This window comes from Corylus avellana, chromosome 11 (genome assembly GCF_965113065.1).
Source record: "Corylus avellana chromosome 11, dhCorAvel1.hap1.2, whole genome shotgun sequence".
Classification (NCBI taxonomy): Eukaryota; Viridiplantae; Streptophyta; class Magnoliopsida; order Fagales; family Betulaceae; genus Corylus; species Corylus avellana.
Window position 1 is genome coordinate 923,741 of NC_142500.1, and position 23,983 is coordinate 947,723.

The 23,983-nt window shown below is 36.8% G+C and overlaps 1 protein-coding gene across 1 annotated transcript; it reads right to left on the bottom strand.

Moving 5' to 3' along the window:
* Positions 1 to 50: 50 nt before the first annotated feature.
* On the bottom strand, positions 51 to 21,886 carry LOC132166074 (myosin-17). The gene is made up of 39 exons (XM_059576826.2): positions 21,576 to 21,886; positions 19,743 to 19,871; positions 19,346 to 19,489; positions 19,078 to 19,223; positions 18,844 to 19,000; positions 18,632 to 18,690; positions 17,935 to 18,094; positions 17,685 to 17,834; positions 17,468 to 17,604; positions 17,223 to 17,369; positions 16,941 to 17,042; positions 16,811 to 16,868; positions 16,620 to 16,721; positions 16,386 to 16,423; positions 16,062 to 16,188; positions 15,809 to 15,979; positions 13,901 to 14,032; positions 13,652 to 13,761; positions 13,399 to 13,459; positions 12,421 to 12,598; positions 11,490 to 11,695; positions 11,201 to 11,320; positions 11,016 to 11,114; positions 10,667 to 10,888; positions 4,427 to 4,566; positions 3,601 to 3,718; positions 3,459 to 3,509; positions 3,281 to 3,361; positions 2,992 to 3,162; positions 2,695 to 2,850; positions 2,378 to 2,587; positions 1,650 to 1,787; positions 1,493 to 1,563; positions 1,283 to 1,382; positions 1,148 to 1,204; positions 988 to 1,044; positions 800 to 880; positions 592 to 674; positions 51 to 487 (listed from the first exon to the last, which is right to left on the bottom strand). Exons 1-39 carry the CDS (start codon positions 21,576 to 21,578, stop codon positions 364 to 366), a joined length of 4,596 nt encoding a protein of 1,531 aa, XP_059432809.1. The 5' UTR covers positions 21,579 to 21,886; the 3' UTR covers positions 51 to 363.
* Positions 21,887 to 23,983: the final 2,097 nt, after the last annotated feature.

Consider the following 23,983-nt stretch of genomic DNA (forward strand, 5'->3'; position numbering starts at 1 on the left):
TGAAAACCCAGTAAGAAAAAATAAAATTTAAAATTTAAAATTTAAAAAGGAAAGGCCGATGCCGGTACGACAGATACCGAACGCCGATGCCCCATAAAGCTGCACATTATCACATTAATCGTGATATGGCTTCTTAACAAATACCCCTGGTGTTGATATAACGCAAGGGGAAAAATGAATTGACCCAGAAGATAAACCAAGACACCTCTGGGTTGATGGAGTATGTACTATACACATGAATGAACAAAAACAATAAGACTATATGCACATGTTTTAGCACATCGATTGATGAGTGATGTGCGGCGGATCCCACGGGCAGCGATGAGAACAAGATTTGAGTAGCCAAAACCATAATTATGACCATCACTCTGCGCGTGGAAGCAAGAACCCAAACCCCGAGTTTTCACGAATTAAGGGAGGAGGATCGATGTCGGCTATATCTACTTGTTGCATTGACTTGGAGATGTCATCCACGGAGAATGGGATGCTGCATTAATATGTATATAATGCAAGTAAACATATAATAAATTGTGGATATCAATGGAGATAGAAAATTGAATGAAAAGGGGGGGTAAAATGTAAAAACAGTACCTTGAGTCATCATCTAATAGGAACGAACTACTGACAGCATTGCTCGAGTCCTCAGTCATCATAACTCTCATGCGCGAAATAACCTGTAAAAATTAGAGAAGAGTCTGTATGACATACAAATATCTGAAAAACAGAACTTTCAGAAGCCCAAAGGCAATGAAATATGGTAAAACTAAAAACTATTCCCTGCTAGTCAAACTCAACTTACATCTGAAGACACACTGTGAGTGCCATATTTGTCATCCCAATACATTGTACTGATTCTGTATAACTGTTGTATGCTGAGCACCTGAACAAGCAGGCAAGGAGCAAGCAATAACATTGAGAAAATAACCAAGAAAAGGAACATGAATCAAAGTTCAGTATTGAGTAATTTTAGAGAGAAGAGGCACTAACAGGACAAAGTTCCTTGGTTATTTCATTCAAACTCTTCTTTGGTTTTTGATGTATGACCTGAATCGTTAAATAATTGAAAGAAAAGAGCCGGTTAGCAAATAAAAAATAATATAACAACTATGAGTTATTTGGTATGGACGGCTATACACATGAATCTTACTAGGAATCCAACAGCCTGCCTAATATGCTTCAGTTCATCCCAAGCTGAGCCTGCATACTGTAAACGAGAGGATTTCAGTAAGAGATATGAAAGAGTGCAGGGGATAAAGGTCACACAATTTTGCATAGTGCTCACTTCCTCAGTAGCCTCGTAGCACCAATGTTCTAATTCAGCCAGACCCGCTTTTACATACTCCCCATTACTAAATGAACAGCACTCGCGCCGCAAAAGAAGACTGCAGCAGGAAGGAAAATTTTGTTTTTTTTATAGGAATTGACTAGTAGCTTATGACTGCAAGATAAGACTAAATGCAATGCAAGAGAGAGAGAGACTGGACACATCTACCTGTTGAATAGCTGAACATTGATGAATGAGAATATCTGAGTGAACACTTTACGGACCAAGAACGGAGGCACCTGTGAAGCCAGACCATATTAGAGAATATTAATGTTCCATCAAAGAAAACAATTGCAGACATTCTAGGTGAAACTGCAGAACTCACATAGTTTGCTTTCATTGTCTTCAAAAAATTGTCTAAGCTTTTAACAATGCTCTGCCAATGAGCAATTAAAGCCTGCTGAGCAACGGCATTAGCTTGGGAACGCCCTTTCACTAAACTTGCCCGTGATGTCCTGGGCGCCTGTGTAATATTGAACAAACAAATGAAAACAAATATATATTTTGCTTGTTATCCTACTTGTTTCTTGTTATGCCCTCCCCTCAAGAAGTGGGATCAACACATCAAAAGTCACTATCATACCCAACCGCTTTTGGAGTGTCTGCATATATAATGCCAAGTAAGGAGATGTGCGTGTTGGTGTTGTGAGTGATTTCATGGCACAGGAAAAAAAACTCTTAATTTTCCTTTTTGTTTTGACACTTCGAGGATTTCATGAGTTGCCTCTTCATCTAAACCATGGTTTTTGACCTTCCAATAAGGACAACAGAAGTCGGGCTTTCTCCACAGCATTTTAAAAAGGGATGTCCAAAGGAATTCAAATGAATGTTTCTAATTTTGCTAATACAAGAACATGGAAATATAGTGGATATTATGTATCTACTGATATTGATGATTGCTGATCAACATAACAAGCCATCATTAGACTGCTTCAATCAGTTGCCTTGTACTGTCTAGTGAAAGTAATATAAATTGTAGCATGCACAATAAAATAATATTAGTGAAAGTAATATCAATTGTAGCATGCACAATAAAATAATATTAAGAGCTACCTGGATACATAATCCAAGTAAGGGAGAGATCTCTTTCTTCAGATTGTCTCTTATCATTCCATATATCTTCTCAAGGAAGGCAGTAAGCTGCTGCTTAAACAATAATGCTGGATACTTGGCCTCAACTTGCCGCAAGTCATCAAGTCTACCAAGCCCTCGTCCGTTGAGAAATGATGAGAGCCCAGCACTTTGAGGAGATGCCCTTAAACCCTAGAATTCACACGGAGGGAAAAGGAAAAATAGGAAAAATAAATAAGAAACGATAAGAAATAAAACCCCAGAAGAAACATTTATGAGTTTATATGATTGATTCATACTTGAGACACCCTTCCGAAAAGAGAAGATGTTGCAGTTCTCCGCCGTTGTGGAGTCAAGCTAGCTGCTCCACTTGCTTTGAGGGTGTGTTGTAGGAGAAACAATAAAGTTGATGTATTACATAACCAATAGGCTAACACATCATTGTTATCTGGGACCTTCAATAAATAAAACTCACCAGCATTAGAAACATGAAACGCTATTTTGGATAAATTTCAGCATAGAAGAGTTGAAACTTGAATATAATTCGGTAAATGGACATATACATATCTTACAAAACCGACAAAACTGAAACTTACCTCTAAGGCTGAAGCTATCGTTTGAATGATACGATCAAAAACACTAGTTCTTTCAACTTCAAACGACCTCCAGTGAAGAAGGCATTTGTATATGACACAAGCAGCAATTGGTTTGCCCGCAGAAAATCCCAAATCTTGAGATATGCATTTGACCAGAAGCTCCTGGTTCTCCTGTATCACAAAAGCAGAGTACCAAGAAACAAATCAGAAAAAGAAAAAGAAATGCCAAACAAGATTTTAACTATTCATCTGAGATACATATTGTTCACGGATGACAATGGCCACTTACCTGCTGCTTCTCATTAAGAGATTTCTGTGGTTTTTCCTCTGATTCAGGTTCACGTGCATTTGATATAGCAAGATTCATATCCTGAAACAAATAAGTGAGTCAAGTGACCATAAGAATTAACAGTTCTTCCATCCTTAAATTTTTTATTATATTATCAGAAGGAACGATGTCCTCTTACTGATGCAACCTTGGCTTCTCCATTCTGAACATTCCCATTCTCTGGTGTTCTCTGTAAAATTCAAGAAACAACACGTATGTCTATTGATTAGTATATTATAATGCAAGGAAATTATAATAAATAGTGAAAATTCCATTGATACCTGAATAATCGTAGTCTTTGATCTCACAGACAAAGCTTTCCCAGTTGGTGACATGGTCAGTGCCTGCTGTCGAAGTACTTGATTCTCCGACTCTGAATTGGAAAGTTTCTCTTCTAACCTGAATAATAATAAATATGCCAACGTCAGAAACAATTTAAAATCTTAGCAAAACAAATATGTTTATGCAGGCAAGAGACAGAAAATGGGATGCTCTTGCATGCAGATAAACATGGGATGCTCTCTCTCTCTCTCTCTCTCTCTCTCTCTCTCTCACCTGAATAATAATAAATATGCCAACTTCAGAAACAGTTTAAAATTTTAGCAAAACAAATATGTTTATGCAGGCAAGAGAGAGAATGGGATGCTCTTGTTCGAACTACGCATGGGATGCCTCTCTCTCTCTCTCTCTCTCTCTCTCTCACACACACACCTGAATAATAATAAATATGCCAACTTCAGAAACAGTTTATGCCAACTTCAGAAACAGTTTAAAATTTTAGCAAAACAAATATGTTTATGCAGGCAAGAGAGAGAATGGGATGCTCTTGCTCGAACTACACATGGGATGCTTCTCTCTCTCTCTCTCTCTCTCTCATGTGGTTCAACTAGTACTTTTAGTTTTACCCAAGGATACAGCATACAAGGCGAAAAGACCAAATAACTTGACCATAGTGGACAATTAGGATCCAACTAATGCAGCTGGACTCAACTACACAGATAGAAAAGAAGGTGGGTTGAGTCGATCAGGTATGAGGTCATTACTGTAATTACTATGATAACAATACTTGAGAACTATACAGTTTAGTTCTAACGAGTGCTTACAAACCTCTGCACGGATTCCTGAAGCTGATCCACTTTTTGTTCTGAATCTTCAAGTTTTTTAGCCAGCTCAGCATTTCTAGCCTCAGCATCCGTAGAAGCTTTCTTGGCCTCCTCTGCTGCCTGTCTTTCTGATAGGAGTAAAGCCTGCACAGTGAGCAAGGTTCATTAAGTCGGTGGAACCCACAGGTTCCATCTCTAAGTCACTCAGGTAAATAATGTTAAACGTGATAATGAGATGATGATATGATATTCAAGGAGTGGTGGAATGATTATGTCACGTGAAGAAATGAGAAGCTGTTGCATAAGAGTTGGGAAGCTAAAGGGAAAGGCAGCAGGAGCATGACAGTTAATTCTGTTAGGAGGTATTGCAGCATGTGTATAATAGAAGCTGTTATAGTAGTTGTTGGTAGTTAGTTGCAAAAGTTGTTACAGTTAGTTGTAAACAATTGTAAGCCTAATTGCCTTGACTGCTAAGCTTATATAAGGCTAGTTGAGTGCAAGAAGGGGTATCTTTTTGAGAAGTGTACAAACATTGTATGGAGATTAGCCATCTCGAATTGGCCAAGTTGTTCAATAAGAAGAAGTCATCCATTTCTCTCTCAAAGTCTCTTACTCACATTCTTTCTCTCTCATTTTCCTTTCTAATTCTGGTTTGGCAGTAACTTTCCTGTTACAAGTGGTATCAGAGCCATTTGTTTTCTTTTCATGGAAACTAGGTCAATGGGGCAGAATGCGGATTTGGTGCAGTTCAGGAAGGAGTTTAAGCAGTTGAAGGATGATATTGAAGAGAGGAATGCAAGACTGGAAAGGAAGCAGGATGATCAGTTTGCTTTTATAAGTGCAAGGCAGGATCGTTTGGAGGTGAAGTTGGATGAGAGGTTGGATCAGTTGTTGAGTTCCATTAAAGATTTGCAGAAGGGAACAGGACAGAAAGATAAAAGTGTATCTCTTAATTCTATGGAGGCCAATTTTGGTTCAACTTCAAAAGGAGGAAGGTATGCAGGAGATGGTGGAGGATTTCATACAGAAGATGGTGCAGAATTTCATGCAGGAGATGGATTCTACACTAAGTCTATTCGGTTGGAGTTTCCAAAATTTAATGGGGAGGATCCATTAAATTGGTGTTACAAGGCTGAACAGTTCTTTGATCATTATTCTACACCGGACACTCAAAAGCTGAAGATTTCTTCTTTTCATATGGAAGGTACAGCTTTAATTTGGTTTCAAGAATTACATAAGTCACATTCTTTTTCTACTTGGACTGAATTTACTCAAGCATTACAAACTAGATTTGGTATGGGGTCTTATGATGATCCAATGGAAACCTTGTCTAAATTGAAGCAAGGGGGATTTTTGGAAGAATATAAAAAACAGTTTGAAGTGCTAGCCAATAGAGTGGTTGATTTGCCTGAAGCACATAAACTGAGTTGCTTTATGGGGGGGTTAAAAGATGAAATTAGATTGGCAGTAAAGATGTTCAAACCTAAGACTTTGGTGGATGCTTATTCTTTAGCCAAAATCCAAGAGGATTATATGTTCAATTTCAGAAGGAGCACTAAACCCCAATGGAATGTACTTCCTTATAATAATGCTGCCAGGAATTTTGGGGGGGAGAATAAGACTACTGGTTTGTTGGGGGGAAAAGTCAATCTCTTTGCTCAGCAAAAGAATGTGGAGAATGTTGCTAATGGTAATATTCAGATTAAGACTAATCCTCCTGTTTACAGTAAGGCAGTGTTACCAGTGCAGAAAATTTCTAATGCTGAAATGATGGATAGAAGGAAAAAAGGCTTATGTTACACCTGTGATGCTAAGTGGAGCCGTGGCCATGTGTGTGCTTCACCGAGATTATTTTTGATTGAGGAGGTTGAAGAGAAGGTGGACAAGCTGCAAGAGGGAGAAGAGGAACCAGACCCAGGTGATTTTTTTTTAGAAGAATTTCCTGAAATTTCTTTGCATGCCATTATTGGAAATCCTACTCCTAAGACCATGAGGATTTTAGGTATGATAAAGAATCAAAAAGTAATAATTTTGATTGATTCTGGAAGCACACATAACTTTTTTGATCAAGAAAAGGTAAAAGGAATAGGAATACAGCCTGTGGTTAATGAATCTATCAAAGTGAAGGTAGCTAATGGAGATGAGATTGTGAGTCCTGGTAAATGTAAGAACACAAAGGTTAAGCTGCAAGGTTATACTTTTGTTATTGATCTTTATATTTTACCTCTGGCTGGTTGTGATATGGTACTTGGTATTCAGTGGTTGAGGACTTTAGGGCCTATATTGTGGGATTTTCTTAATCTTACTATGCAATTTGTCTATGAGGAAAGAACCTGTTTGTTGGAAGGGTTGGCTGCTAATCTGAATTTTAGTGTAGAAGATGATGAATCTTTTAAACTAAGTAGAGGTGAGAACAAGGGTGTCTTGTTGCAGCTTTTGGGTGATGAGATTAAACAGAAGCAGGGGAATGACTTTGGGAAGAATCAGAACACGAAAGTTGGTCCTATGGCTCAGTTATTGGAAGAATTTGCAGACATCTTTGCAGATCCTAAGGAGCTGCCTCCTAAAAGATCTCATGATCATGCAATTCCTTTGAAGGAGGGTGCACAGCCTGTTTCAGTGAGGCCTTACCGATACCCTTTTTATCAAAAGGAGGAGATAGAGAAGATTGTGAAGGAGTTGCTGCAATCTGGAGTGATTAGATGCAGTCAAAGCTCTTTCTCTTCTCCAGTGTTACTTGTGAGGAAGGCAGATGGCAGCTGGAGGATGTGTATGGATTATAGAGCCTTAAATCAGGTAACTATCAAGGATAAATTTCCTATACCAGTTGTAGATGAGTTGTTAGATGAATTGTGGGGAGCTAAATGGTTTTCTAAATTGGATTTGAAATCTGGTTATCATCAGATTAGGGTGGTTGAGAAAGACATCCATAAGACTGCATTCCGCACTCATGAGGGTCACTATGAGTTTTTGGTGATGCCCTTTGGCCTTACTAATGCTCCCTCTACTTTTCAAAGCCTTATGAATCATGTTTTTAAACCTTATCTCAGAAAATTCATCTTAGTTTTTTTTGATGATATTCTGGTTTTTAGTAAGGATTTGGAAACTCATAAGCAACACTTAAGAATCACTTTGGATTTGTTAAGGCAGAATCAGCTGTATGCTAGAATGTCCAAGTGTAAGTTTGGTTGTGAGGAAGTGGAGTATCTTGGTCATGTGATTTCTTCTTCAGGAGTTCAGGCTGACCATGAGAAGATTAAAGCTATGGTGGAGTGGCCCTTTCCTAAAACTCTCAAATCTTTGAGAGGATTTTTGGGACTCACTGGTTACTATAGAAAATTTATTAAAGGGTATGGATCTATTGCAGGCCCTTTGACAGCTATGTTGAAGAAAAATGCTTTTTCTTGGGAGGAATCAGCTGTTGAAGCCTTTAACAAACTCAAGGCTGCCATGACAGCAGCTCCAGTTTTAGCACTTCCTAATTTTTCCCAACCTTTTGTGATTGAATGTGATGCTAGTGGCATGGGCATTGGGGCAGTTTTAATGCAATCCAACAGGCCAATTGCGTTCTTGAGTAAAGCCTTGAAAGGGAAAGCTGTCCATATGTCCACTTATGAGAAGGAATTGTTTGCTTTAGTGACAGCTATTCAAAAGTGGAGGCCTTATTTGCTTGGGAGACCATTCATTGTTAAAACCGACCATCAAAGTCTGAAGTTTCTCTTAGAACAGAAGGTGGGCACCCCTTTTCAGCAGAAATGGATCACTAAGTTGATTGGTTATGACTTTACAGTGGAGTACAAGAAAGGAGTGGAGAATAGGGTGGCAGATGCCCTATCAAGAAGGGATGATTGGGAACCTGAGATAACATTATCTCTTCTATCCATACCTACTATTAGTTGGATAAATGATTTAAGGGCTGAGTATGAAACTGATGAGCAGCTAAAGGCTTTAATGGAACAATGGAGGACAGGAGAGTTAGATCCAAACAAGTTTCTCCTTAGGGATAAGTTGCTGTTTTATAAGAAGAGGTTATACATTGGGAGTTCTCAGGCCATAAGAGCACAAGTTTTGCATTTTGTGCATAGTGATCCAATTGCAGGCCATTCAGGGTTTGAAAAAACATTGCAAAGAGCCAAGAGGGATTTTTATTGGAAGGGGATGACTACTGATCTCAAGAAGTTTATTAGAGAGTGTGCAGTTTGTCAACAATCTAAGTATGAGAATATGTCTCCAGCTGGCTTGTTGCAGCCTCTTCCCATTCCTAGCAAAGTGTGGACTGATGTGTCTATGGATTTTGTGGAAGGACTACCAATTTCTCAAGGGAAATCAATGATCTTGGTGGTAGTAGACAGATTGTCTAAGTATGGCCATTTTATTGCTCTTTCTCATCCCTATACAGCTATTAAAGTAGCTCAAGTGTTTGTTCAAGAGGTCATCAGATTACATGGAATGCCTACTTCCATTGTTTCAGATCGAGACCCTATTTTTACTAGTGTCTTTTGGAGGGAGTTATTCAAGCTGCAGGGTACTACTTTAAAGTTTAGTACTAGTTATCATCCTCAAACTGATGGCCAAACTGAGATTGTTAATAAGTGTGTGGAGACTTATTTGAGGTGTTTTGTGCAAGAGCGGCCTAAGCAATGGTTGTCTTGGTTGCCATGGGCAGAGTATTGGTATAATACTACTTGGCATGCTTCTACTAAGATGACACCTTTTGAAGCTGTTTATGGCATTCCCCCTCCACGGTTACTCACCTACATTCCGGGGACTACAAAGTTGGATGCTGTAGATGAAGTTCTTCGATCCAGAGAGCAGATTCTGTCTTTGTTAAGGAGTAATCTGCAGCAAGCTCAACAGAGGATGAAAAGGTATGCTGATTTGAGGAGATCAGAGAGAGAATTTGAGGTAGGGCAGATGGTTTATCTAAGGCTGCAGCCCTATAGACAACAATCTGTGGTTACTAGAAGATCTTTGAAGTTATCCCCTAGGTTTTATGGTCCATTTCAGATCATTCGCAGGGTGGGGAAGGTAGCCTATGAGTTAGATCTTCCAGTGGCAGCTCGGATTCATCCAGTTTTTCATGTATCTCAGTTGAAGTTGAAGTTGGGTAACAAGAATTTTCTTATTCCTAAACTACCTCCAGTGGATGTGCATGGGGTCCCTCAGCCAGAACCCTTGAAAATTTTGGCTAGGAGGAGTAAGCAGCAAGGTCGTCGTGCAATTACTGAAATTCTAGTTCAGTGGGTTGGCCAAACTGTTGATGATGCTTCTTGGGAGGACTTGTTTGCTTTACAGCATGCTTATCCGCACCTTGTGGGCAAGGTGCTTTAGAGAGGAAGGCTATGTCACGTGAAGAAATGAGAAGCTGTTGCATAAGAGTTGGGAAGCTAAAGGGAAAGGCAGCAGGAGCATGACAGTTAATTCTGTTAGGAGGTATTGCAGCATGTGTATAATAGAAGCTGTTATAGTAGTTGTTGGTAGTTAGTTGCAAAAGTTGTTACAGTTAGTTGTAAACAATTGTAAGCCTAATTGCCTTGACTGCTAAGCTTATATAAGGCTAGTTGAGTGCAAGAAGGGGTATCTTTTTGAGAAGTGTACAAACATTGTATGGAGATTAGCCATCTCGAATTGGCCAAGTTGTTCAATAAGAAGAAGTCATCCATTTCTCTCTCAAAGTCTCTTACTCACATTCTTTCTCTCTCATTTTCCTTTCTAATTCTGGTTTGGCAGTAACTTTCCTGTTACAGATTATCACATTTTTTGGGTTCTAAGAGTCGAATATAACACTGCTAAACCACCCCTTAACCACCTGAACCAAGGGACAACAGCAATAAACCAAAAGTTGTTATTATGACTACCATTTCAACTTCATATGATTCCAAGCACACGGGAAAATGGACAGCTTGATCAACTCAAATTAAGCCAAAGAAAAGACGAAATCCACTTGTATGTACCAAGCTGAAGGTTCAAGCATGTCAAGATTGGTCACATAATTAAGTAATGCTAATTACAGAAAATTTAATTTTATGAAAGAACGAGCACTAGCTCCAGCAATTGGACCTCATAGTCACTTATCCATTAAATAGACATGTCCCTCAAGACTCATTATAACTTAGTTGTTCTAGTTTAGGAAAACAACGTTTTCATTTGTTCATTTTAGTATATAGATATCACAAATTCAAAGAACACATAGGAGGAAACCATATATATGCATCAATCATTATCATCCAAGCTAGCTGGATACCTTTAAACTCTCCACCTCAGCAGTTAAAGAATCAATCTTTCCTGTGTCTTGGACTACAACAGGAGTCTCCTTGATGACTGGAGGTGCTTCTTCAATAGCTTTCCGAGCTGCTTCTCGTTCTTGGATAACCCTGGCATTTGCTTCTTCTACTTGAATTTGCATTGCATGCAAAGTATCCTGTAACTTTGAAATTTCCTGGGCCTTTTCCTCTTCCAAATCAGTCTGTGTTCAATTTAACATAAAATTAAATCATAATGCAAGTCAGTTGTGGCGCAGATAATATCACCAATCTAGATCATACCATACTTGATGCTGAATTACAATATTAAATAAATAAATAAAAAGTTACCCTTAATCTCTTCTCAAACTGCAAACGCCATGAAAGTTCTTCCACGCGCTTTTCTAGTTTGTCTTTTGCTTCTTTAAGCGCCCCAGTTTCTCTTGCAGCCTGAATTGATTTACACCAATGGTTACCACCTGAATACATTCCTCGTACACAATTGATGAAGCATTACATCTTAAAAAATATGATACCATTTTGAGTTGTCTGAGCTCTCTCCGGGCAACCCTTTGCCTCCAACCACACTGAGTAACTAGTGCAGCCTTCTGGAGACTCTTATAATAAGAATATGCTATGTAGCAACGCAAATGAGCCTGCAATCCACCAACAAAGATCAATCACTCACTATTAATTTCTTTAACAAGTTTCACTCACTATTAATTCTATGTAGTTACTAGTTTTGCAGCATGCATATAACACTTGTGAGATCTCCTTTTCTGCACTCTAAGATAAATGTATTTGGAAGATTAGTGATGACAGGACCTGGACAATAATTGCTGCCTTAGTTTGTTTTCTGAATCTGAATTCATTGCGAGCAGTCATTGCCCTTAACCCTGTCTGCAATGTAATTGCAGACAACCACACTGTTAAGTAGGATTTCTGGACAATGTATCTTTGGAAATTCTTCTGTATTGTCAGAGCTGCCGCTTCTCGGCGTAGTTGCTCAAAGAGTTTGCGAGCCAATATACCTAATTAAAATTGAGAACGATAAAATTGGATAAAATTGGTTATAATCTAGATCTGGATTTTGATGGGCTAAAAGAAGCAGTTAATAGAATAATAATAAAATATACAAGGCGGCAAAGTGTATATATCCCTTGGTTATAAATATGGTATGTTAATATTTCTATTTAAATAATGCCATCATGACTATCTCCAGCATAATTGGAGAAAATATGTTATGACAAACTATAGAAGCTTTATGCACCATAAATAATTATCTCTCTTTACATCCCATCTTACTCTTTTTATTTTTTTCCTAAGCATTACATCCAATCTTGATTATCGAACCACCCCTCCCCCCAAAGCACACATGCAACTAACTCGCACACAAGCACATGTGCACATAAGAGTGAAAAGAAGGAAAACCATACTCCATTGATCAGATAAAAAAAATGGTTGGGTGTGGTTTGAGCTTGAGCTAATATCTGCTCAGTAAACTTTGAGCTTGGTTGATTTTGAAAGATCAGGGAAAATACTAGAGGAGGTTTTCATTGTAATGTGGTTTCAAAAGATGATTAGACATGTGGCCTTAGAAGAAGGGACAAGATATTACATTTTATAGAATTTCCAAACTAATATAAATTGCAAAGGAGAAAAAAAAGCAACTGAAGTCAAATATGTCATTAACTATGACCAGATGTTCAGAATGGACGTCCTACACAGCGTTGATTCAAAGAGAACTTGAAGATACCTCGCAAACAAGACTGCAATTGAATTGCAGCTTTGCGTAGCGCAACAAATTCCTTGCGTGCAATATATGTACGACTTTGTCTTTGAATGATTTTAGCTGCATTTCCAAGCACCTCTGATCTTCTAGCATCCAACTCAGCCATCTGACCAGCCCTTAGGAAGACTTTTGCCTTGCCTATCTGTGAAGCCAACAAAGTATGACATCGGAAATACACAGATGGCAAAATGCCTCGCACATAATGCTGATTAGTGATGAATAACTAAGCAAGACATGTATATATGAAATAGAACAAACATTTGGAAACCTCAAATTACAACTTCAACATGTGCTTCACTTTGAAAAGACATTTAGAAATCCAGTGAGATTCTTAAGACAGTGGGCCAGTTGAGTCAGGCAGCCCACCCTGACCAGCCCCTACTAGGGCAGGGACACAAGACTGAAAATCACGGTAGAAGCAAGGATGGTCCAACCCTACCTACTAGCATCAGGTAAAGGACAGGTTTGGGTCTTGGTCAATCCATGTTGGAACTCACTGTGGGTATACACTAATTTTAAGCTTTGTCTCATGGAGAATTTCAAGACTTTTTGAACTTTCATACTGTGAAGGGAAGTCACATTTTTACCGTCAAAAGTAGAACAGAAAATGGCATATGATGAATTGTTGTAAGGTATCATCTCTCTGTCACTCATTTTATTCAAGATTGACATAGGTGTTTAGCAGTGCATGCAAGGAAGGAACAGGCAATCAGATAGTAGTGTCAGAATATTTGAATAAAATCATAAACCCAGATGGGGACTGGCTCCATTGGCCCCAGGTCGTGATCTTATTTAACCCAACATTGCCTTGATGCAAGTTTCAGACAGGGATAAGTTGTCCCCGTGGCAGACAGGGTCAGGGAAGAGCCTCTTTGTCTCAACCCAACCCATAATCACATAGTAGCATCATCAAGATAAGTCACAACGAGATATGTGAATTACCTGATAACCTTTCAATCCTTTTTTATCCATAATCATCTGGCATGCAACTTTCTCATCGTGGCTGTTCATGAAGAAGTAATAAGAGATATTTCAGAAGCAATAACAGTATGTACTGAGAATAAAAGGATTTAAAGAAGAAAAGATGAAGCCAGAAAGAAAGAAAAACATGATGTGCGATTCACACTTGTTACTTAGATAAAGGTAACTAGGCAGTGGAGCCATAAAATCTAGAAAATAAAATATCTAGACTTACTTTCCTTCCAAAACTTCTGGAGCAAGAACACCAAAGCGGTGAAGAAACTCATAAAATGTTCGTCGAGTAGGATATCCAGCACAGCTAATTCTGATTGCCTCAAGAACACCCTACAAGAAATAATGTAAACAAATGAAATTTACAAACTGGACAGGATTATAAACAAAAATGTTGAGCATTGCAGGTTTCACCAAATATATATGTACAAAAAAATAAATGAAGCAAAAGGTATACTCAGATTATACTTACACCACAGCGTAATTGTTGGATAACATTGAGACTCTCAAAAATAGCAGGTTTGAGGACATTGTTGGGCTTCACACATCTGATATAATGAGGTTCTGTTGAACTCAAGGTCTCCATTAAAGATTGAAGTTGTAACTGCATTTTTGAGAACACGTCTCACTTAATTGTCAGAGAACAACAGATATCCAAAAATTTGAGTTAAGAATGTCAACTACATATTACACACTTAAATTTGATCTCAGGCATATACACAATTTAATGTATCAAGAAGTTTCCTACAACACCCACAAGCTTGAAAAGATTGTGCCACTCTATCTAGAAGTATTGTTGCATTTTGAAAATGGACTCTAAGCAACATCATGTTCATCAAGTGCGACAACATGACAATGTCATGTGCTGGCATGTTAGTCGAGTCATAATATACTCCAACAACATGACTAATTCTATTAAAAAAACACTATGTTCTAGACCAGATCCTATGGCCTTCCCTCTTATTGATTTCCATAAATATAAGTTTGTAGATAATACAAGACTATCATCCACCAACTGAGATTTACATGCTTTTGCAATAGAAATTGAAAGCTGCAAACAGGGATTTTCATTGAAAGGAAAAGGGCGAAAAGAAAAAGGCAGTGTCAAGATCATTTCAAATGAATACTAAAAAAGAGATGATATAAATAAATCTCCTGGCTGCAAGCCTCAAAAGTCATGGGACGAAAAAGTGATGAAGAAGTCAAAGGGCCACAATAAGGATATACCTAAAGTTCGGGAAATTCATCAATACTGCTTGGATTTTCTCTACCCAATATGTTACCGAAGTTATTGTCATAAAACTCTGGTCAGCATTATATTAGTATTTCTTTCTGTCCTAGCAGCTGCTAAATTGGTCTCAATTATGTATAGGCTTTATTTTGTGGGCATCCTTGGGTCAATTTTTATATGGGTCTTTTAAATCCAGTGATACATCCAAGTCCTACGGGGTGCTAGCAATCACATGCAGCCCATATGAATATTTTGAGGTAAATGAAGAAAACATTTGAAAGCCAAATAATATTGCAGGCTCCGTGACGCATCTTCTCTTGGGTCTGACGCTGCCTAAAAACCGCGGGTGTTATGCTTAAGGATCCCAACATGATACTAGGTTGATTTTCATTTTTCTGTACTTCAGCCTCAACATTGATCCTTCCCCATGAACAAACCCCTCATCTGAACATCCAAACACTGAAAGAAAAAAAATGCATGCAGAGAATTTGTGACTAACTTCTCAGTCTTAATAAATTTTGGCCATCAAAATTTGTTAGATTTTGATCGCAAACCTGCTCTTCTATGTCAGCTAAGTTTCAGAACTATACTTGATTGATTTTAGTTCTCTCTGAGATGCATGTGAGACTAGACTATCCTACGCCAATGCTATTGATTATGTTTGGTAATTGATACACTAAGCAGCCATACTTAGTGAAGGTATTCAAAATAATCTTATTGCCCACAGTTCCCCATTCCACAAAACAAATCCGAATATTATTAACTTCTATCTAGTATCTACTTTCTAATTTAGGCAGAATTTACAAGTGTGGAATAATCATTTGGACAGCGGTTGATTATGCCATTCTAGTAAAAATTTGGCACTGTTCTAAAGTCTACACAGAACGGCAGAACCTGAGATGCAGGAGTATCTTCATCTGGCATTCAAATTATCTTTAACCTTGGCCCAGCTGAATTACTTGTCACAAAGCATAGACTTCTATTTCAGGGTCATTATTTATTTTTCTTCTTTTCCTATGGATCATTAATTGAGTTAATTGCAACCCAGGGATCAATTGTAAGCCATTTGAACTTCAGCAGAATAAATTAAAGCAACACCTAATACATTAACTTAATCCAGATGCTCTGCTAGGATAAGAACAGTGATACCTTAAAGCGAGAGCCAATGGAAGAAAATTTCGATGACTTTGATGATTCCTCTGGAAGTGGAGGAAATAGACCTGCCACAAAAGAGCACTTGGATGCCGTCAACAGGTCCTGATGTTCTGCCACCACATAATCTTTGTTTTTATCGAGGAACAGATCAGCCAGATAGTTCACCTGGAAAAATAGAAATATTTAGGCAAATATCATAGCGAAATACAGATATATGGAACACATATAACAGGGAAAGTATGTTTACCTCTCCTGCATAGTGAGATATAGTAAAACTGGTACGAGAAAGCTTAGGTTTGATAAAGCGCTTGTGGTTTTTGAATGTCTGGTACAACTTCTGAGCAAATGTTTCATGTGTAGATTTAGGAAACATGCTGTGTTAAGCAACCAAACAAAAATGAGTACAAAAAAAGAAGAATTTGAATTGTGCAAACATGGCTAGAAGTGTGTGTGGATATCACCCTAATCATAATGAGACTTTCATCATAAAATCATGTAAAGATAAGAATTCAAGCCCATTGAAGTTAGAAGCAATGATGGCTAAAGTAAAATTAAATAATTAGCTGCTTACCAGGCTTCATCAAGAAGTGCAATAATTCCTCCAGGTTTCTGCAAATAAGTGAATTGGTTGTAATGAAATGATACATCAAAAGCACAAGATAAAAGTGAAACTTGGTTATAAAGAAATATAGTGCAATTGGCAGTGAGTATGACAAGCATATAAATTGTATTGAGCAAATGATATTCTTCACATGAGCAGAACCGATATAAATAAACACAATGCAGCAAGCAACAATAAAAACACCTTCTCAATCAGATCCAAAACGTCTTGGTTATCTACAAATTCTATGTAACTCCAATTGATTTCTTCTTTCGTATATTCTTCTTGTTCCATTTTGAAGACATGCTGCAAACATGCAATTACCACAAAAAAGTAAGCAGGGGTAGAAATTTATCCAGAATAGGGAGCATGAGTTATGCCAGGAGTTGCCAAACCTGATTGAAATGCTGTTGCAGTTTCTCGTTTGTAAAGTTGATACAGAACTGCTCAAAACTATTCAACATAGAAATTTGTCAGATATACAGCTAGATAAATTGCAAAGGATATTAAAATTTGATTACTTACCTGTTATGTTTAAAACTCTCAAACCCATAAATATCAAGAACTCCAATTAATGATTTTGAGTTTGGATCTTGCCCAATTGAAATGTTAATTTTGTCCACAATCCTGTAGACGATGATGAAAAACTTGTTAGAGCCCAAATACTGAGGAAACAGGATTTAAAACACATTAACTTGTTTGGTCTTTAGAAGTGTCAATTTTGTGTATTACTATTGATGATTATATCATGTTGTGGGGGCATGTGCACACAAACACAAAGGGGCAATGTTAAGGAAATCCCATTACCAATCAAACAAACGAGAATAGATGGTTTTTGCAAAGGCGTCCCTGCTGCCCAATGCAGCAACAGGATCAAGTGTTCTTGTAATAATCTCTTCTGGTGTCACCATTGCACGCTTAATCAGCGCATCTTCCAAGCTCTTGGCATCACACCTACCATACAACATAAGTCAATAAAGGTGTATGACTCCATTAATTAATCATTAAGAAAAATGCATCACAAATGAAGAAAAAGATTAAACAGGGCGTACTTAAGCAGTTCAGCTGTCACATTAAGATGGAACCTAGACGTCTCATCTTTAATGACAGAAGAGTCAATCTCCTTTCCCTTTGCAAAGTCAATATTTCCAAGATGCAGAATTGCAGCTACAACCCTAAAAATGGCATCCTGAATGGAAACTTTTATTACAAATAATCTGAATGCAATAGCAACACAAACGATTTCTTAGAATTACTGGGCAGACTGACCTGCTCTTCCTCACTGATTCCAACTATATCCATAGCCCTTCTGGTTGCAAGATATTCATGGGCATCATCCACTCCGTCCAGCTCATAGCAGGTGGATTGATTCAAGTAATGGAATGATTTAGGGTTTTCCAATTTATACCTCTCTCTATCCTGAAATTAAGAGAAACAGTGACGACAGCTTATAAATACAGTCAAGCCACTTGATTTGAGAACATGGGCACATTTCAAAAACAAAATAGAGCATAAATACCTCAGGTGGTGCCGCACAGAGAAGGTAAAAGCAATGGTAGTTTCTTTCAGGATTTGAAATTTGGCAAACACGAGATCTTTCAAGCAAATAAGTTCGTACAGCAGCCCCAGATATCCTCCCACTCTTGTCGAATTGGATCTCAACAAATTTACCAAAACGACTGTGTTGTGATACCAGGAAAACATAAAGTAAGATAAGCTCCTTTGAACAAGTTGAACTCATATAACCGACATTCATGAACAGTAACTGTATTATAGCTCAAGTACAATAATATATCAAAATAATCGCTATTTAAGAGCCCAGAGTTTCCAAATCTGGGACAGACTAGCAAGTGAAAACAATTTAACCATGAACCAATCCTTGGTCCATTAGATTCAACCACCTATGTTTTTTCCGATGCTGTTTCAGGGCAAAAGAGAAATAAGGGGGGCAGGTGAGGGGAGACAAATGACCTTTTCATCTAAACCTTCCCTAATCTCCTGATATACTAATGTAGTGACATTAGAATGCACCTCACATATTGTACGGAGGTTTAACATTTTGTTATTTTATAACTGTCAATATTCATGGGTTGTCCAACTTTTGCCATCCTTTGCGGGGAAGTTGAAGTGGTTAGTTCGCAATTTACAGTTCAGCCTCTGGACAAAGCATTAGAGAAGTGATTATTTTGACAAACCTCACATGAACAAATACTCACCTTGAGTTGTTGTTCCTAACAGTTTTGGCATTGCCAAATGCTTCAAGAACTGGATTGGACTGTACAAATTAATCGAACAGAACACATCGAGTCAGGCAACAATTCCATCCTCCAAAAATTTATCAAAGCTAGCAGATAGTTTTAGTAACTAGAGTTCTAAGCCAGAAAAAAAAATTAAAAAAATAAAATAAAATTTGTTATCTTAATCTTACTTCTAGAACTTGTTGTTCAACCGTCCGCCCTTCTACTCCAGATCGACCCCCGAGATATGCAAGATAGCGCATAAGCATCTTTGTTGTCTCAGTCTTACCAGCACCACTCTCTCCACTAACCAGAATTGAGTTGCTCTTTCCCTCATTGATCATTGCCCTGTTAAACATAAGTAAGCAACAAAAGCATTAAAACAAAAGAAAGTAATGACATCTAAGAATGTACATGTCAAATACCTGTATGCAACATCTGCAACTGCAAAAACATGAGGGCTTAGCTCTCCAAATCCAGCTCCTTTATATTGCTCCATCATGTGAGTATCATACAAATGCGGTAATCTTTGAAATGGGTTTACAGCAATCAGGATATTTCCAGTGTATGTCTGGGAAGATGGTCAAAAAATAGTATAATAAGACTATCCACAACTTTCCTCTTTTATTTGATTCAAAATCTACTTTATTACATAGTCTACAAAAGAGGGGAAGAATATGTCAAAAGTCTTACATAAATTTCATTAAGTTCATATCGAGTCGCCAAGTTATGCAAAACTCCAGGTTCATGTAAATAAGAAAGCTTTGTCATGTCATCTACACCTCCAGGAGGAGCCTCAGTGTCCTTTGGAAACACTTTTGAGATATTCGTGACAACCTGCATCATATTTTCTAGTCAGTGAAAATTATAAAACCATAGATCAGAACTGTTTATATGATATCAAATCAGACAATAACTGAATTTATTGGTACCATTCGACCCAGAAACCAATAAATTTGACACTAACAAGTGTAGTAATCAAGTTACGGTACAGGTATCTGTCATAAAAAATGCTGACACAATAACAATACTTGCATTTGGAAGTTAAGTAACACAAATTCTATGAAACAGAGCAGCTAATCTGACTCACAGTTTTCCCATTTGTGGTCTTCACATGAACTTCTTCACCATTTATTCGGAAGACTTCTCCATCAATCCATGCCAGTGATGGATCTTCAACCCATACATGAGAACCTACAATGATGTTATCTGGTCCAGCCTACAAATACAGCAAATAATACATATAAAGAAGATGCATCAATCCCAACATCAAAAAATACTCGAAAGAAGTAAAAAAATACAACTGTTCTACTAAGTATATGCATAAGGAAATAGTTGAAAGAATTAACATGAACTGGTGACAATTTTGTCTTATCCCCAAGATTTGATAGATGCCAAAGAGGTGATGAGCAAAATTAATGACCAATACATGTCATAATACCCAAAAGAGTTTACATATTTGAGAAACAGGAGTTGATTTCAAAATGTTTGAATCACAATCCAAATCACACACAGTGGAAACTGCTTGAGATAGCTATATAAAGTATTGTCTTAATCTTTTTTCTTCTTCTAGTTAGGTGTATTTCTTGTATACTCCATGTGTGCTTCGGGTGTGCCTTTGCACTTTTTAATAAATTTGCGTTTGCTTATAAAAAATAAAAATAAATAAATAAAGCGATATAAAGTATTTAATCAATAATTGTTGAACAATATCTTCAAGACACAAACACGAATAGGAGGATCAGATGAAGAACTTATCAGTGGCAAAGTAATTTCTATAGCAGATACTAATATGTTGGTCGGACTCTAACCGTATAATAACAATGGTATGAGAAACCATGAATTCTTGAACTTTTGTTTTTGTTAAAAGCCACTCTTACTTGACACAATGCTTCTTCAGCCTTGTGACCCAGCATGCATGTGAGGCATTCAAAATAAAGTAACAATTGTTACCCTTGCAATTTCAAACCACCAAAGATTATGTGAAAAGACAAGCAACTAGCAAGACTAATTGCAATCCCCAAACTTACTGATGTGGCAACATTATGGCAGACACCGCTATGGCATCCCCTATTTCATTTTCCATCATTGACATGGTAGATACCGCGAGACAACAGTTACATATCTCTGCCTCACCTACCACCCACCGCTCCCCAAGGGTTCCATTTCTTAAGTCACAAGCGTTCGATAAGTGGCAATTCCACTATCATGCACAGACACTGCTACACAATTCAAACAACTTGAACTCAAAACCCTTACTCTTGAGGCACAACCATAAAACCCCATATTTTCTTTTTAAGCAAAATGGTGAACCTAATCCCATTAATTTCAACCGTGACCTTGCCACACCAGCTCGTACCAACGTCTTGTACATGTCACATATGAAAATGATTCTCACCCTAATATCTAATTCAATCAATCTCATTTGCCTACGGCAAAGCTGAATTCAGCGCCAATCCCTTGAACTTATGCCAATCACATAGTCATGGAGTTTTAACTTCATTATTGATAAGTAGAGTGGGTTTTCTTTAATTTTCAATAGGATTTTTCTCTATTGTAATTTCTATATACTCAAATTCCACAAAGCATATACTAAACCTATAATTTCACAGTGCATGTGATGAAATATGAATGACTTTGCAACATTGCTTTAGCTTACACTTTCCCCAATAAACAAACTTCAGGAAAACAATGAAAAACAAAAAAAAAATCCTAAACTATACTAGAAATCATCGAATTTTTATACCATAATATAATTACAATAAAAATTAAACAAAATAGAGTAACTTCATGTACAAGCTCATATTCCAAACCGCCGATTCAACTCAGCCAATCAACGAGGCAAAGAAATAAACCAAACAGCCAAATGAAGAAAAACAAAAATACAGATCAATATTCTCTTTTCCTATTGCTTTGTAGTTACCATAACGATTGCAGCAAAGTAGCGATCTTCCTCTCTAACTCATCCGAGGCAGGACCGAGTCGAACAGAACCGGACTCAGTGAGTCAGATCGGACTGGTAGCTTTCAAATTTCAACGGCAATTTGAGCTGAAGAAGACGATAATTAGAAGAATACAAAGTTCTAGCGAGGTTTCGATTTTCTTTTCCCTTTCCTTGTTTTTTTTTTCGTTTTGGTTTCTCTCTCTCTCTCTCTCTCTCTTCAAGAAAATGAGGTGTGGAGGCTTATATACGAAAAGCAAGTTTGAGCTTCTTTCTGTCTCTTTCTCTCTCTAGAGCTCTTGCTGGTGTGGTGTGTGTGTGTGCCTTTCTCTCTCTAAAATTCTTTTTCTTTTTTTTTATTTATTACTTTCTCGGAGGTCAGGTGGGGACTGTTGCAAGGAGGGGCTAGTTGGACATTCGTGCTCTCCACAAACCTTGGTCGTCATGTCCAAAACCGACATTAGTGAGCTAATTAGGTACAAAAATCTGAATTTTTTTTGTGTTTTTAGGCACACGTTTGCCTATATTTACGGGACTACCCTCCTTTCTAAATAGCAACTAGGATACCGTAGACTTTGTAGTCAACGTGTGACTTCTCATATTACCTACTAAAATGTAACCGTTCAAGTGATATTTATTTTTTATAAAATGTAAATTATCGCGTAAATTTGTAAAAAAATGTGTAGTATCCTCGATATTTTTCAAAAATTAATGATATATACAACACTTTCATATCATTTTTATATAATTTTATTGATTAACACTGTCAATCAATCTTTGTATTTTTTTAATAATAGTTTATTGACAGTATCACGTCAACAAAATAGAATCAAATTGTTATTTTAGCATATCACTTTTCCAAATAGCATTACTTTTGAATTTCTAATGACACAAGCAAGTGGGTTAGAATGATTGTTGCATAGTGTTAGTAAAAAATGAAGTATTTTAATATGAAGCTAATGAACAAAAAAAAAAAAAAATCACAAAATTGTTGTACATATAAGTACTACACATAATAATCCTTCTTTTTTTTTTTCCTAGCAAGCATATGCATAATTGATGTATAGTCCTTATGATTCTTGCATTGATTATAGGAGATATGATTCCTTACAACTTTTATCTTTTTATTTTTTCTTTTAAAATGTTGAATCAAGTGGGTTACTATATTTTTATCTGTAATTTTGATGATGTTTAGATTACTGATTATCATCATATTATATTATGATTGCTTTAATTTGATTAAGCCAGCTTGAGTGACTTTTCCAAACTCTAAAGTCTAACCCATTAAGTCATGACCTTGACATTCTAATGAAGGGACACTCAACCCTTTAAATATATATATTATATATTTTCTGTTTTTTCTTGGAAGAATAATCAAGCTTCTATTAGTGGCAAGAGTCATCCACTCCATGAAAACTCTCCATCTACTATATAATGAAAAATGCTTGAAATATTTAGTTTATTTTATAAATTAATATTGCAGTTTATATTTGAATGGTTAATGTGGTAAATATCACAAGAATTATTACATTAGTTTTCAAACATGATAAATATCATGTGAACTGTTACGTTATAATCCACATTTTTGTGATATGGACCATCACGTCAGTTTGTAAATGACCGATAACACTCTTAGCAATACTCATATTTAATTCTTGACCATATTTCATCCTCAAGTTACTTTAGTTAATTGAAAAATGCTATAGAAGTCTCGTAGGTATGAATTTTTTATCAAATTACTTCCCGAAGCTTAAATATTATCGATTTATCAACTTTGACTCGTGTTCCCTTATTTTTTTAAAAAAAATATTGAATTATAAATATAAATATCAAAACGGAGGTGGTTCTAGTTTTTTTTTTTTTTTTTTTTGTATTTATGTTTGTAATATATTTTTTGATATTTATTTTTTAAAAAAATAAAAAATAAAATGATCTATTTGATAATAATTTGAACTTTAAGAAGTAAATCTATAAAATTTAAATCTGAAAATATAATTTGATTAAAAAAGAAGAAGTCATACTTCGAGGAGCTTGACCATTTTTCCCTTTTATTAAGCAAAACTCTTCATATTTATTTCCATTACTCCAGGGCATATTTGTAATTCCACATAATTCAATAAAGTTATTTCTAAATATGCTTTCCGACAAAGAAGTAAGAAAGGAATTGAAGATCTTTGGCGACGTCTACAATCCGAATCCGCCTACGATTCGCTGGCTCCTTAAATTTTTTATCTAAATATTTGGGCGCGAGGAACTTCCAGTGTAAACACTCGGACCAGATCATTATGTTTTAAGGTTATTATGATATTAGGGATTTTTAAAAAATTATATATATATATATATATATATCTTTTTACCTATTCACCGTTTATTTCCGTACAACTTTTTTG